Source organism: Melanerpes formicivorus, unplaced genomic scaffold (assembly GCF_026170545.1).
Source record: "Melanerpes formicivorus ecotype bairdi unplaced genomic scaffold, bMelFor1.0.p_v2 SCAF_5, whole genome shotgun sequence".
In the NCBI taxonomy this organism is placed as follows: Eukaryota; Metazoa; Chordata; class Aves; order Piciformes; family Picidae; genus Melanerpes; species Melanerpes formicivorus.
Genome location: NW_027142357.1, coordinates 8,160,814 through 8,176,176, shown reverse-complemented (window position 1 = coordinate 8,176,176; position 15,363 = coordinate 8,160,814). Strand labels below are relative to the sequence as shown.

The window sequence follows — 15,363 nt, the reverse complement described above, 5'->3', positions numbered from 1 at the left end:
TTTTCTCTCTTAAACTGTGCTTTACCTGTTTTGAAATCACTCTCCTGAGTATAATCCTAGCCTTATAACACAGTTTTCCCTGGTAGCAGTTTTGAAACCAATAAGCCTGCAAGAATTTAGCTAACGTTGACCTAAGGTTTCCTGAACATTGTCTTTTAGAACTCATACTGTATATGATTCACAGAATCACAGAGTATTAGGGGTTGGAAGGGACCTTGAAAGATAATCTAGTCCAGCCCCCCTGCCAGAGCAGGATCACCTAGAATAGATCACACAGGAACCTGTTTAGGTGGGTTTTGAATATCTCCAGAGAGGGAAGCTCCACAACCCCTCTGGGCAGCCTGTTCCAGTGTTCCATCACCCTCAGAGTGAAATCAAAGCTAATCAGTTTCTTTACCACTTATGGAAACCTTTCCTAAATGTCACTCTTTGTAAGAAAAGGGACATTTGAAGGTCAGACAGAAATGAGATTGTGTTGTGCTTAATGGGGTACATTTAATCTCTGTATTTTAAAAGACAATAAGAATCCAGATGCAGACTTGGAAGTTTCATTTGTGAATCAGAAGTTTTATTTTCTAACCAACTGGGATGTGGCTGGGTCCCATGATCAAGATTTTTAGAACTACATTTATTTTGGAATTTTCACTTCTGCCTGTTTGGGTGGTTCCTCATTTAGGTGATTACTGTTGTAAGTGTAATTGATCATTAAAACGTGCCCCTTGTCATAGCTACCTTGATAATGTAACTACAAGTGGTAGAAAATACTGTAAAAAAAAATCTGTGAAGTTTTACTAAATCTGCCAAAAATAAAGTCCATGAGTTCTTTGTGTCCATTGCTGCTTAAGGCTTAGAGATTAAAAGGCAGATAGCTTTGAATCTGTCCATCCTAGACAACTCTAGGTTGTCTCTTCAGAGGAAAATTCCATGTGTTTGCACATGAAAATGCTCATTTATGGACGTGGCTATATTTGAACTCTTCACAATTTCAAACCTTTTTAGTTTGAAGATGCAATAAAATTAATTTCTAAGTAATTTCTTTGAAAGAGGAAAATAATTTTTTCTAGGCAAGTGTTCATTCTTAAATTCCTCAAGGATTATACCCAAGTGTGTGCCTACTACAATTTCCTAGTGACCTGCTTTTGTTTTAATGCCAAAAATGAATAAATTGCCTTGAGACGTACTTTGAGGTGAACGTTTGAACAGCTTGTGTTTCAGTTTTGAAAATTTGTATTTTTCCCTTCAGTAATGCAAGAAGATGGCCTCTGATGATAGATCCTCAAGGTCAAGCAAACAAATGGATAAAGAACATGGAAAAAACCAATAGTTTGCATGTAATTAAACTCAGTGACTCTCAGTTTGTTACAACACTGCAGAATTGCATTCAGTTTGGCAGTCCTGGTAGGTTAATGACTGATGACAGTGTAAATTACAGCAGATCCTGGAGGGGGCACAGCCAGCTAAAGAATGAAACTCCAGTGGGTAGCAAATGTTTTTAGTTAAGGAAAACAGACATTTTTTTCTTGTTTTCAGCCAAATTGGTGCTATAGCAATTGAAGTCCTCACCCCAGGTTATAAGATAGTTCTTAGCACAATTTAATTATAATACTTTGTTTACTTTTTATCTTTTAATTGCTTTATGAGAGTTGCCATTGCTTTGTTTTTATGTTACACTACTTTTATTTCTAAAAACTAATGTTGTTGTTATTTGGCTTTTCAAGAGTATAAATACCAGATTGTTAGGCTGTGATCATTAATGATTATTCTATTCTCTGTGGTATCTTTATTGCAATTAGTCTTATTACCCTCCAGTAAAAATAAAGTGATTAAACTGTCACAGCTCCAGCTATTTTTCAGTGGCTAACTGAACTACAAGTAAAGAAATTGATTGGTTGTGCTCTACTTTCTTGATTTTTACATTCTCATATGCTTACAGTGAAAACTGAAGCTGAATTAGCTACCCAAAATTATATCTGTGGCATTTAATAAGTCATTATTTTCCCAACTGCTGTGGTAAGCCATTGGCAGAAGCAGTATTGATAGCATTTTAGCTGCATTTTTGCCAATTGACACAATATCAGAGAAAGGAATACAAGGTACTTCTTGTTGATATTTTTTTTCCCAATCAGACAAGTAAGAAACATTAACTTTACCTTCAGATCTTGCTTGGTGAACATTGTGATTGTTGCACACTGCAAATAGACACTGTACATGTGTGTTGGAAGTCAGCAATACAAATGCCAAGACAGTCCTACTAATTCTGTTTTCATTTTGAAGTGCTGTTGGAGAATATTGGAGAAGAGCTTGATCCTGTCCTGGAGCCACTTCTGCTCAAGCAGACATTTAAGCAGTCAGGCAGTATATGCATTTGCCTGGGAGACTCCACTATCGAGTATGCTCCTGAATTCCGCTTTTACATCACAACGAAGCTGAGAAATCCACATTATCTTCCTGAAACATCTGTTAAGGTAAGAATTTTGAAAATGAAATGTGTAACTGTGTTCTTATTTTAAAAGAATTCCTTGTCTAAAACCAGGGGAAAATTTCTAGTGTTTGTTCTTCCTCCTTTGCCAATGCTGTCTTTCATACTGCTGCAAGACTGGCATCATCTTGGAAGTGTTGACATTGCTCATGTCTAATGCTTTACCTTGCAATGCTGTCATTCTTTTACACTGTAAGGAATTTATTTAAATAAGTTTTTTTTTTTTTTAATCTCCTTTCCCAGTCTGTATCTCCTGATGCTATTTAGTTACCTTATATTACAAAAATATTTACAAGGCCTTAATCATAAAAGGGGTGTGGGGAGACTTACCTTCATTTTCTAGGTCAATCTGGGGTTAGCTTTCCATAGCTTTAAATTTTCAGCTACAACTAATGTGTACTCTCAAAATCTGGCAGAGTGTATTGCATGACATTATACAAACCTCATCTTATAAATGGTGAAGCATTTTAATTGCATCTGGCTGTTACTGTGCTATCTTTCAAAACCCCCCATTTCTTCTAACAGGTTACATTATTGAACTTCATGATAACTTCAGAAGGAATGCAGGATCAGCTTCTTGGAATTGTAGTTGCACGAGAAAGGCCAGATCTTGAAGAAGAAAAACAAGCCCTCATCCTTCAAGGGGCTGAAAATAAAAAGTATGATGTTAACTTTCCCTGCTAGGGACAGAAGCAGATTGCAGTTTGAGGAAATACATGTTAGAGATCTCTTTTTTGGGGGTTGATCTAACAGGAAATTCAAGACTGCTGTTTTTGCGATTGCAGGCTTAGGCTGCGGTTAGGTTTTTAGGCTGCTTTGGATGCATGCTTTTACTCATATTCCTACTGGTTGTACCTTTCTTCTATTTCTGGGTTTATTAGAAAATGGTAAAGAGATGAATTGCAGGCTGTGTAATTGCAAAATTGAACTCAATCTTGCCCTCTGGTTTTATGCATCCCTTCCATGATGCTGACTGTTCTCATGAACTGTGATTAGACATGAAGAGTTGTGGTTTAGAAATGTTTTCATTGAGTGTTAGATTTGTTCTAATAGCTCATGGCAGAGGGCATGGGTCAAAGAACAAAAAGCACAGTACTGAAAGTAGTTTGTCAGTTCCTCCCTTTGCTAGCCCTTTTGAGCCTGAAAGCAGATACATTTTTCATAAAGTTAAGGGAATTTTCAAAAAGAAAAAAAATATTTTACTGTGTAATAGAATCTATGTCTTGTCTGACTTTAGAGAAACTAACAGAGAGCAGCATTAATTTTCATCTGGGAAAAATCTTGGATATTCTTTTTAGGCAGCTAAAAGAAATAGAAGACAAGATTTTAGAAGTTCTTTCAGCCTCAGAAGGAAATATTTTGGAGGATGAAACTGCTGTCCAGATATTGTCCTCTTCCAAAGCTCTGGCTAATGAGATTTCTGAGAAGCAAGCTGTGGCTGAAGAGACAGAAAAGAAGATTGATGCTACTCGTCTGGGCTATGGTCCTGTTGCTGTCCACTCATCAATCTTGTTTTTTTCTATTGCTGATCTGGCCAACATTGAGCCCATGTACCAGTACTCACTGCTCTGGTTCATCAACCTGTTCATCATGTCTATAAATAATTCGGAGCGATCGGAGGATTTACAAACAAGGTAAGAGTGAGAATTCACCATCGTAATGGGTCTGTATTCTTGGGTACTCCAGCATTGTTACTTCTCCAAGTGTATTGGCTCAGCACTGCATTTTGAAGTGTTTTGTGTGTGTATATATATATATATATATATATGTATGTTGGATATTTCTCTGGAGATAATGTAGTCATAGAAACAAGATGGTACAGTACATCACAAGTGCAACATACTCCACTATTTCTATTTAGAAATTGCTATCTCAAGTTGTGTGTGAAATTGCAAAGTATCAGACAGATAAAAATGGCTCACTTTCTTTGATTGTGTATGTCATGTATTAACTTTGAGTCCTCAAGAAACAGATGAGAAATGTTTTCACATAGCTGCCAAGAGAGAATGAAGTCTTGCCACTGGAGCACTTGCCTGTAGAGTGTGCAAGGCCATTTTTAAATTCAGTTTGATTATTGTTTTATACTTAGATTATTCCTCTCTTTTCCATCTTGTGAGAACAGCAGAAATTGTGCAGCCTTCACTGACTGGAATTTATTTCCCATGTGATAGACCTCACTGGTTTGATCACACTAGGATTATACAAAATTTACCCTTGAAGTGAATTCTCCATGTAGAGATTGTTTAAAGAAAGTTTTTCAGTGTTTTATCACAAGAGTTCCTAAATTCTACTTTAGTGGCTTTATTTACTCTTCAAATCACAGAGCTTTGCTTCTGTTACTTAGCTCCTTGCCTGTGCATCAAGTGAACAAAAGATGGGAGATAGAAACGACTCTTCCAGTTAGTATATGGATGATCTTTCTGCTTATTACTGCAAATGGCTATCTCTGAACTATCCATTACTATCCACATGTTATTTACACACTAAGTACTTAGTGTGTAGTGTTCAGTTTGGTGGCCTACTGCTTGTGAAGGTTATTTTTTTCTTTAGGACTTACTCAATGTAAATCTAGCATAACTTTTATCAGAAACATTGCAACTAAGCATTTAAGGCAGACCTTAATATTTTGGTATAATTTTTGAACCTACATTCAAGGTAGCCTTTTATCATAAAGCAGCCTGTGTTCTATAAACCTAGCTCTTTGACTTTACCTTAGGCACACAGCATTGTTTTGGAGTTACAAAACAGTAAGCAATAAACTAGTCTCATTTTGATCCAGGACAATTCTGTCAGCAGAAATACAAAGATACAGTACCTGAGTCCCAGTTGGCATGGAATGATTGGTGGAAACCCGTTTTGATAATCCTGCCCAGTGAAGGCAGAGAAGCCAGACTCAGAAACTTCCCTATGAAGGAATGACCCACACAGACTGTTTTTTTCTTAGCCTGCCTTCAAGAGTCAGTTTTCACTGCAGACTCTGTGCTAGGAGGGTTTTTTTAACCATTCTTTTCTCATGCAAACCGTATTACTTCTTTAACTTGTCCCATGGCCATCTTACTGTCAGTATTAAATAAATCCTTTTAACTGATGGGGAATCAGTAATATTAAAAAGGACTCAAAAGGCTACTAAAAAGCCAGGAGCATTTATGTATTACAATAATATTACTGACTGCTCTAGTTCTTGTTATCTGAATGGAAGAAAACAAAAATAGACTGAAATGGAGACAAAAAACATAGCTAGTTCTCAGTCTTGATCTTTTGTCAAAAGCGCTTGTCAGAGTGTCAGAAACTTGGGTTTCTGAATGACCTACCATGTCTGAACTGCAGGAATACCCCCTAAGTAGCTGTAATGGTTTGGGAATTTACCACCACATTAACAACAGCTCGTCTCACTCAGTTGGAAAAGCAAATAGAAGCTATATTTACAAGCAAGAACTACACTCTACAATGGAATGCAATGAATATGTAAGATATACAATATTTACAATATTATACAAGTATTTACAATCAGAAAACAGCACAAAACCCCCCATAACCCCTAATGTGATCCCAAAAGGAGCAGGGGAATTGCTCCAGCTCTCCCCTAAACTCCCCACCCCACGCCACCCCCCTTCCATGTTTAATTAGAAGGAAAGAGAAAGAAGTTAGGAGTGCTGTTAGCTCAAAGCATTGTTAGTATTCTTTCTCAAGGTTAGCAGATAAGATCCTTCTCCAGCAAAGCAGACTCAGCAGCTCGAGAGAAGGGAAAGGAATGTATGTGGGAAATGAGACTGCTAAGGGTCCCCTTCACACATCTGGCCATTGAAATCTGTTTAGAATAATCTTTTGCTTTCCTTTGTACACCCAACTGTGAATTGTTTATACTTCTCCACTCTTCTGCTCAAAAATCTGCAGGTAACTTTTAAAGGCATAGCCTGAAACTGTCACAGTATAGCTCCCTGCCAAGGGAATGGTGAGACAGGTAGCTGGAAAAAAAGCCAGAGAACCTCTCCACATCTTTGTTAATTCCTCAAAAGAAGGATTGAAGTAGTTGTGCAAATTCAGATGCTTCATTTTAAGCACCTTTTAACCAAAATAAGGGGTTTTCCTTATATTGACTAGATGTTCAACCTTAAACCATTGTAAAACAATAGATGGCCTCCTTGCTTTGTATTGAAGGGAAATTATTGGTAGCAAATCAGTGTTTCAAATGTATATGTATTATAGCACGAAGGAAAACACTCGATAGAATGGGAAACATATTTCAGTAACCTTTAAAGATGAACAGGTTTGGTTTTGGCCCTGGCATTTATCTTCATCAAAAAGTTTAAAATGGCTGCTCCCCAAAAGGGACCTTTCACTTGCTCTGAAAAATCAGCAAGATGTAATTGCATTGAGACTTTTCTGCTGTTATTTTACTCACAGAATAGTGCATGCATTTAATGATTGCTTTGGGGCCTTAGAACAAAGGAGATCAGTAATGGTTTGTGATGAGTTTCCAGAGTGCACTCTTTATAGACTGATATTTAATGTAAGTTTGTTCTTTTTCTGACACCTGCAGGTTGAACATTCTCAAGGATCATTTTACTTACTCACTTTATGTCAATGTTTGTCGCTCCCTCTTTGAAAAAGACAAGCTGCTCTTCTCTTTTTGTTTAACTGCAAATCTCCTGAAACATGAAAGGCTGGTGAGTAATTACAAATCATTTGCAGTTTGATCTGATGTATATCAAAAGGCATAGTCAAATGAGCTGTAATAGGAACTTACAGGGTAAGAATTTAAGCCTTAATTTTACAATGTTTCATTTTCACTTTAATAAGCAGTTATTAGCATTGAAAAAGGTTCTCTAGAATGGAATAAATATATAACAAACAGATATGGCAAAACTGACCTAGACAATGAGAGTTTTTCTAAGCATTACTTAACCCAAAACCCAGTTGTTGTCATTCTTCCAGTCAGCACTTTGCAAAACTTCACTGCATTCTGAGTTTTAAGAGCATATACAAATGAATTGTAACCATTGATTTAAAGAGCTACTCCTGTTTATTTTTGCATAGAATTCTTTCAAACCAAATGTTTGTACCATACAGATTCTGCCAACATCTAGTAGGTATTTATAAAATATTTCTTTATAGGGCCTTTTAAATTCATAGTGAAAAACATGGATTTTAACCTGAGCATGTGCAAAACTACTTACAAGTGCTTGGAGTTGTTTCTTTCAGTGTAATATGGGAACACTTAAACCTTTGGAAATGGAACTTCAGAAATGTGTACATTGGGGAATAAAGAAAATTCTTTCAAGAGCTGACAGCAGTAATCATGGGACACTTTTATGCTCTTGCCAAGGACTGCAGTTTAAAAAGAAAGCCATCAAAAGAATTTTGAGATAAAGGATTTGTTTTCTTCTTTATTTTGGTATTTCAAGAATGGATGTGAACATCTAATGAGTTATCATTGTTCATTCCCCATATCAGGCACACAAATGAACCTTGAAATGGGCTCATACCTCACCTTATTTGATTCCTTATGTTTGACTTAAGACTAGACACCAAATGCTTTGGAAATAAGTTTTGAGTAGTTGTATAGACACTTTTTCTGATAAATACGTTGATTTCCCAGCCAGTGTACTAAGCCTATCCTATTTCCTTTATTTAGTCCTGAGAGCAGTGTTTTTCATTGCAGATCAATGAAGATGAGTGGAAATTTCTGTTGACTGGAGGCATAGGTTTGGACAATCCATTTCCTAATCCTTGTACCTGGCTTCCTTCAAAGTCATGGGATGAAATTTGTCGGCTAGAAGACTTGCCCTGCTTCAAAAATATTCGTGAGGGCTTTACACAACTGAAGGATGGATGGAAAGTGGTGTATGACAGCTTGGTATGTTAACAGCACCAAGCACTTGCAGTCACCAGCTAATTAGCAACTGAAAATCTCTGTTCAGCAAAAAGGATGTGCTGCTGTTTTACATGCTGTGGAGTAGGTACTGGAACTTAGTTCTCTGTCTGGCTGAGTTGATACCAAAGCTACTGAGGCATCCCTTCATGTGGAGAAGTGAAGATGGTTTGGCCCAGTGGCACAGATCAATGGAGTCTTCAGTGAAGTCTTCACTCCTCAGTGTTTCCTAATTTACTTAATTTCTACAAAGCTTGCACATTTTTAGACTCACAGAATGCATCAGGTTGGAAGGGACCCTTGAAGATCACTTTGTCCAACACCTCCCCTGCAGCGAGCAGGGAAGGGATATCTCTAACCAGTTTAGCTAACCTCTTCAACAGCTGTTGTAGATAGATACTTCAGAATGATGTTTTCTCCATACATAAACAAAAATAAGATTCTGATCCTAACTACCCAGAAGCAGGGAAGGAGGGAGCCAGACTTGAGATCCTTAGCAGAACATGATTTGATTTGCTAAATCAAGGTGTCTCAGAATGCAGTTTGTGCAGATCTGTCTGCATAGCTGTGTGCCCAGCCCTTTACAGGCAAGCCCAAGCAGCTCAGCAGCAGAGCTACACTACCAGTTTCCAGAAGGGCAGACTTAGCTGGCACTGTACTTCAGTCTGACAAGGTGACATGTCACACACCAACTGCTGTTCCCAATCTGGTAACTGCACTAATACTGTAGCTGGATTACTCTAACCTATTTACAAACTAAGTTCTCTGATGCACTGACTTCACTTTCCAATTGTTGTATTCCTGCACTCAGGTGCAACCTCACTCACAGTCACCATGAAATGCTGTAATGTGATTGTCATTGATGATAGAATTATCATTGCAATATTGAAGACTGACACCATAACAGAAAGAAGGAGGTAAAAGTGCCCTTTCAGGTTTCCTCCACTTCATTCTGTTGATATTTTCCAGAGAAGAGCTTCTAACTTCTCTGCTAGAAGACAAGCTTTTGAGACAAACACATGAAGTGTGGCTTTTAAAAAACCCTTAAGCATGTCAAACTCCTTCTGCAGATGGAGAAAAAAAATACATTATTAATTGTCATAACAAGGTAATTCAGAAATGCCTTAAAGACTAATGAAATACATGTTTTTAGGACCCACAGCATGAGGAATTTCCTGCAGAGTGGCAAGACAAGTTGGAGGAGTTCCAAAGGATGCTAATCATTCGCTGCCTGAGACCTGACAAAGTATGTACCAAACTTTTACCTTATGAAGAAAGGGTTTGCAAGTATATTCAAGTGTGCATTTTGGCTGCACTGTCTGCAGCTGTTCTACAGTGGTCTGTCATAAAGGAAAGTAGGAAATAAGGAGATTTCAAAACCCCAGGATGTTTGAAATTGTGACATTGTAATGAAACCCCTTTTTAAAGCAGAAGGGTAGGCCTTTAGCTTTTGTTTAGTTCCAGTGTACACACCAAAATCCCTAGAGCTCTTCCTACTTGAAACTGTCTTACAGACTCTGTGACTTGCCTTGTTCAGTGCACCTGCTATGTAACTTTTTTGATGGATGCCACTCTCTGTGGTGCATTGTGTCTCATCTAGAAGGAAAAGAAATATGGTCAGCAGGAGTGGAGATAATGTAGGTGCTTAAAGGTAGCAATTATTGCAGACAAGATCACTTCTGTGGAAAGTGTTTGGAAGCAGAACTGTTCTGAATGTCTGGCTGTACAGATGTAATGTGGCACAGATCACAGTAGGAGCTCTCAGTTTTGAATCTTTATTCCATACAAAGTTAATCTAAAAATCCCAATAAAAGCATTGGCTCAGACATTTTATATCTTCACAGGTTAGTGATGCTAGCGTTAGTCTACCATCAGCCCTAATGACAAAGCACATAAGATGGAAGTTAGTATAAACACTGCTGACTTCTGTCCCAGGGAGCCAGGGGAGGGAATTCTCTAAATTTCCTTAGCTCTTTAGCTTTATATTAGCACTAGATAAAAACTTGAATGTTTATATCCCAGAAGCCTTTTGAGTCAGGCTTTGCACTTCACTTCTCTGGGTTTTCTTCTGGCTGGCAGTAGGAGCTCCTAGAATGCTGGGCAGAGGAAATGGCATGGAGAGGCACTGCTGGAGGTGGTGTATACTGGTGCTTGGAGACAAAGGTATCCACAAGGCGCTGCCTAGTTGTGGCAACTTCCTCCTCAAAAGAGTTTATTATGCTTCTGCCAGTTTTGCACTTAAAGGAAAGCAAAAGATGGAGACTTTCAGTGGAGCAATTGAACTGTTCAACTACATTCAAAACTTAGATCCTCAAAACTCCACTGATCTGGTTCTAGCTTAGCAGTCTGCTTCTAGCTGTGGTCAGTCATACCACTGTCTGAGTAGTGCAGAGCAGTTTGGCAGGGAGTTCACATACATACCCCTGTTTGATTCAGAAACTCCCCCAGCAGCACTGCCAGTGGATCAGTGACCACTTTTGGGTATGGCTAGCATACTTGTTACTATAAACTGTGAGCTTGCTGTTTGACTGTATTTTGTACCACATCGGAGAGGAAGACCTCAGACCTGCAGTAATCAGTCAGATTTTGGCTTTTTCCATCTGCTGGTCATCCCTCCCAAGAAAGGTAGATCTGCCCATTGTACAGCTTCTTGGATTCATTGATTGATTATTGTACCCAAGATATTTTGTCTGCTGTGATGAGTTGTTGGAAAAACATTGCTAAAGGAAACAAGTTTTCATTTAAAAGCTAGATCACAGACTGCTCTGAGAACCATTTAGGTGCAGATTTCTTAGCCAATCATGCACATAAGTCATTAGTTTAACACAGTCACTCCTGGCTGATGCTTGGAAATCTTAGAGATGGAAGTCCTTCTTTACACTTTAGCTTTGAATCTTAATATAAGCTTGTCTGATTAACACTTACAATAAAGGTTCTCAGCCGTGTCATCTCCAGCATGTAGAATTCTTCCATTGTCAGGTCATCAAAATGCTTACTAAGGGATAAAAACCCACAGTTGTGATGCTTGATGTGTTCCTCCCTGCAATAAACCCACAATAAGAAGAGACACTAGGCCTGTGAAAATTACACTTTAAGAGATGAAGAAATCTAAACAAACAGATCTCTTTGGTACTTCTGCTGTCTATCACCAGAAAAAAAAGTATCATATGGGAAATGTATGAAATGGATTGAGGTAGATCTCAGACAAGAGCAAGCTGAACTATTGCCAGGTTACTAGGTAAGGTAAACTTGCAGTGGACTTCAGTTGTGTGAACTGTTACAGAGAAGTTGGCAATGTAGTGAGTAAGGGGACATTGTCAGAGAAGTTTGGAGGAATACTCCAAGAACATTACAACATCTGTGCTTACCATGGGTCATCGTTTGGTTCCCAGCCCTCCAGTTCCATCAAGCAAAAGAAACATTTTGCCACATCTGGTTTATTTGCATCTGAACAGTGGACAAAGCCCGCCTTTGCCATCTGCAGGTGACAGTGTAGAAGTTTAGAGTCTCATGCAACACACTTCAAGTTCACATCAGTAAACTGTTTCTAAGAGGTTGCAAATAACGTCTCCCCACACCACCTGTCAGCACAGACCAGGTAGAGAAGTAAATTTTAAGTGTGAGGACTACAAGCAGGTAAATAACTAGTGAAGGAACAAGGAATAGGCTGCAAGTGGTGAGCAGATTTCTGCATAGCTGTGGCATCCACAGGAGTAGCTTTGTTCTACCAGATAACGTTTAGCAGAGGCATTTCAGATGCAGTGTGCAAGACCTGCCATAGCCAGGACTGTGAAGAATATTATTCTTCAGAGAGAAAACCAGCATAAGACCATGGCCATAGAGAACTCTTACACCACTAATAATACAAGTAAAATACTGCTTCCTCAACTTCTGTGTTTGCCTGTCACTATAGAGTCACAGCTGGTCAGAACACTAAAAATTAAGTGAATGTGTTTCAGTTATCTGAGAAGTGTCAGGTTTGATAACTCTTGCTCTGTGACTCATGGGGATCCAGCCTGGAAGTTTCACGTGTGTGCCAAAGTAGAAGTCAGGTGTGGGGTTTTGTGGTGGTTTTCTGGTGTTGGTTTTTTTTCAGTGTTCAAGTCAAAGCCTGCGGGGCATAAACATTGCATTTCCTAACATTTAAATGTTTTCAGCTTCTGAATTCCGAATAGTGATCATTCCACTCATTCCTCCTGCATTCCTCTTATATGGGCTTCAGTTTTAGGAATGAAAATTTGCAATTAGAAAGACATTATAATGTAAGCTTTAACCACTTTTCAATGAGAGAACAAACCAGCAAACAAAAAAGTAGCTGTATTTGATTGTGTAGCTAGACTTAGAGAACTGAACCTGCAGAAACCAGCCTTCCTACTACAGGACTTCTGAGCAGATTGAAGTTGGAGTATTCAACTTCTCCTCTTTCTCAGGCTTAGTGGAAGCTCAAAGCTTTATATTAACTTCTTGAATATAAATATACTTAACAATAACTTCACACTGGGGCACAGTATATAAAGAATAAGGCAGAGTCAAAATCTCCATTTTCAGACTTACGTTCTCTGGGGTGCATTTGCAGTCCTCAGTGAAAGGCCACTTGGTGAAGGTTTTCAAACGGTTCTCGTACTCGTACATCTCCTTAAAGTCACTCAGGAGCTTGGAAGCCAAGCTAAGCTCCTTCAAGAGCCTCTCCATCTGTAAAGCCTGCAGTCACTGTAACCCAGAGCCTTCCTCTGTCTCTCACCTTTAATGCTTTACAGTAATGGGTGACACATGGCACCTGTAAAGCAGGGTGAGGTCTACAGTCAGTCAAAACACAGGTGAGTTTATGAGCAGGACCAGCAAAAGAAATGAAGCTGCTAATACTTTTTTTCCCTGTCATACACTATATATTTATTAACTGAAAGCACCTATGCTAATGCAGTATGAAAATTGCACATTTTGTGATTGGAATATCAAAAATGCAAGCTAAAAAATCCAGTTACCAATACAGCAATTTAACCTATGCAATTAAAAACAAAAACAACTTGATTGGGCCCAGAGTGGTTGAATTAACTTTGCTGCTTGAAACCTTGAGCGCCTCTTGAACGTGATGTTCCGGGATGAAATCCTAGTATCACATTTATGAATACTGTTGCATTTCTTTAAAGGGGAGGTGATTATTGTAAAATATTCTAGAGTGTGGCAAGAGATAAAAGGAATGGTGATGTTTTCAGAAAAATGGTATCTGTAAGGGTTTACAGAATCCTGGTTGTGCTAGGATTAAACCCCAAGCCAGCTGTGGGCTGCAGGCCATTTTAGCATTTTGGAGTCAGCCAGGGCAGCTGATCCATGTTGGCTACAGGTATGTTTCAGATCAGCAACATCGTACTCAATATAAAAGGGGAAGTTAGCTGAGGGGAAGGAACTTTGTGTTTTGGGCTTCTTCTCTTGCTTGGCCTCTTCCTGACCCGGTTCTTCTTCCTCCTCCTCCTCAGGACTGCCTTCTCATTGTGACTGGTATGCCTGGGCTTGAGCATAGGTTTATTAATTTTGTATTGCTATTAGTTGGGCTGTTTCTCTGAATCTGTATAGGGTATAAGGATAGTAAGTGCAGGAAAAAAAACCTGTCTTCTGCTGTCAGCAGATGAGTAGTCTGCCCAGGTGTGGTGACAGAAATCAGATTAAGCCTCATTTGCATAGGAGTCCCAATTCTGTCCTTCTTAGAACATCTTTTTTTTTTGCCTGGATTTACACATGGTAAATCCCCGATTCCTTTGGGACTGTAGTTGTATCTGATTTTATCTGCAGCAATGCTGCCCTTGAAATTAAAGTGATTAGAAGAATCTGTGTTAATGCTTACACAAAACTGGGAACAATTCTATTTTTCCTTCTTTTCAGATGGTACCAATGGTGCAGGAATTTATTGTTCACAACCTGGGCCGTCCTTTCATTGAGCCACCTCCATTTGACTTGTCGAAAACCTTTGCTGATAGCCACTGCTGTGCACCACTGATCTTTGTGCTTTCTCCTGGGGCTGACCCCATGGCAGCCCTTATGAAGTTTGCTGATGATCAGGTATTTTAATATCAACACAGCTGATGTTTGTGTATGTGCCCGTGTTTGGGTGGACCAACAAACTTTGTTGAAGTCAAAGCTGAAATGCCGAAGTAAGCTCAAAAACCTGCCCAAAACTATGTTAAAATTCATCTCATGATTTTCTTCAACACAAATCACTAATTTAAAGCAAGCTGTCTGTTTGCAGAAATTAATTAATTAATACTGTTATAAAAACAAAAGTATATTAAATTTTTTAACTATGTTTTATAATGTTGTGATTGTTTAATTAGTTTGTGTAAGTGGGAAGTGGAACAGAGCCATAATGCTTTAAACATTTATTGTAAGGAAACTTACTTCAAAATAGTTTTGTTTTTCTAACAAGTGTTATTGTGTAACACATTACTTAATCACAAACCACTGTAAGAATTCAGGACTTTGGGGTCTGGGGTAGCATTTAAGCCTCAAAATCGAAGCAAGGATTTTTGTCATCATTGACTGTCATTATGGCATTTAACCCCGAAACTTCCCAATAGCCTAAATTAGCTCCCATCTAGAAGAATACTGTTGCAGTACTGGACAGTTGCTGTTTCTTGGTAAGATCTTGGTAAGATCTTGATATTTCTTGCCTTTCCTGATTGATTGTCAGAATTTGTGCTGCTGAGCCCAGACATACTTCAGATCTCCAACACCAAGCTGCAAATGCCTCCTGCAACTGCAGTGGGTTGCCCACACGCTGGAAGCACATCCTGTTTGCAGGAGGGTTTTGAAACTGTCAGAATTTTCCACTTGGAATTAAATAGATGTGTAGTTGGAGCTTTTCAGTGGACAGTAGAGGTTTTAGTCAGCTAGAAAGACTGAAACAAATGTTTAAGCTGTGTTTTAAAATACATTTCAAGCATGCATACGGGTGTGAATTCTCACATTGGAAGGCTTAGTATGTTGATGCAGTGTTATTCTTGCTTACAATCTGCCTTCT

General features: G+C 38.6%; 2 protein-coding genes across 3 annotated transcripts in view; one reads left to right on the top strand and one right to left on the bottom strand.

Moving 5' to 3' along the window:
• DNAH7 (dynein axonemal heavy chain 7) overlaps positions 1–15,363 on the top strand; it is an 81,607-nt gene that overhangs the window by 58,401 nt on the left and 7,843 nt on the right. The window contains exons 47-54 of the mRNA XM_068137975.1: positions 1,244–1,398; positions 2,275–2,465; positions 3,005–3,138; positions 3,778–4,113; positions 7,020–7,146; positions 8,142–8,336; positions 9,505–9,597; positions 14,229–14,405. Coding sequence (XP_067994076.1) covers positions 1,244–1,398; positions 2,275–2,465; positions 3,005–3,138; positions 3,778–4,113; positions 7,020–7,146; positions 8,142–8,336; positions 9,505–9,597; positions 14,229–14,405 — 1,408 coding nt within the window. The remainder of the gene's footprint in view (positions 1–1,243; positions 1,399–2,274; positions 2,466–3,004; positions 3,139–3,777; positions 4,114–7,019; positions 7,147–8,141; positions 8,337–9,504; positions 9,598–14,228; positions 14,406–15,363) is intronic.
• LOC137441110 (baculoviral IAP repeat-containing protein 5.1-like) lies at positions 9,949–15,363 on the bottom strand. 2 transcript variants are annotated; one of them, XM_068137982.1, is made up of 5 exons: positions 15,352–15,363; positions 12,906–13,128; positions 11,720–11,829; positions 11,277–11,391; positions 9,949–10,588 (listed from the first exon to the last, which is right to left on the bottom strand). In XM_068137982.1, exons 2-5 carry the CDS (start codon positions 13,041–13,043, stop codon positions 10,400–10,402), a joined length of 552 nt encoding a protein of 183 aa, XP_067994083.1. In that variant the 5' UTR covers positions 13,044–13,128; positions 15,352–15,363; the 3' UTR covers positions 9,949–10,399. The 2 variants fall into 2 exon arrangements, with proteins under 2 accessions (XP_067994083.1, XP_067994084.1); XM_068137983.1 differs by lacking the exon at positions 15,352–15,363 and having other exon boundaries at positions 12,906–13,137.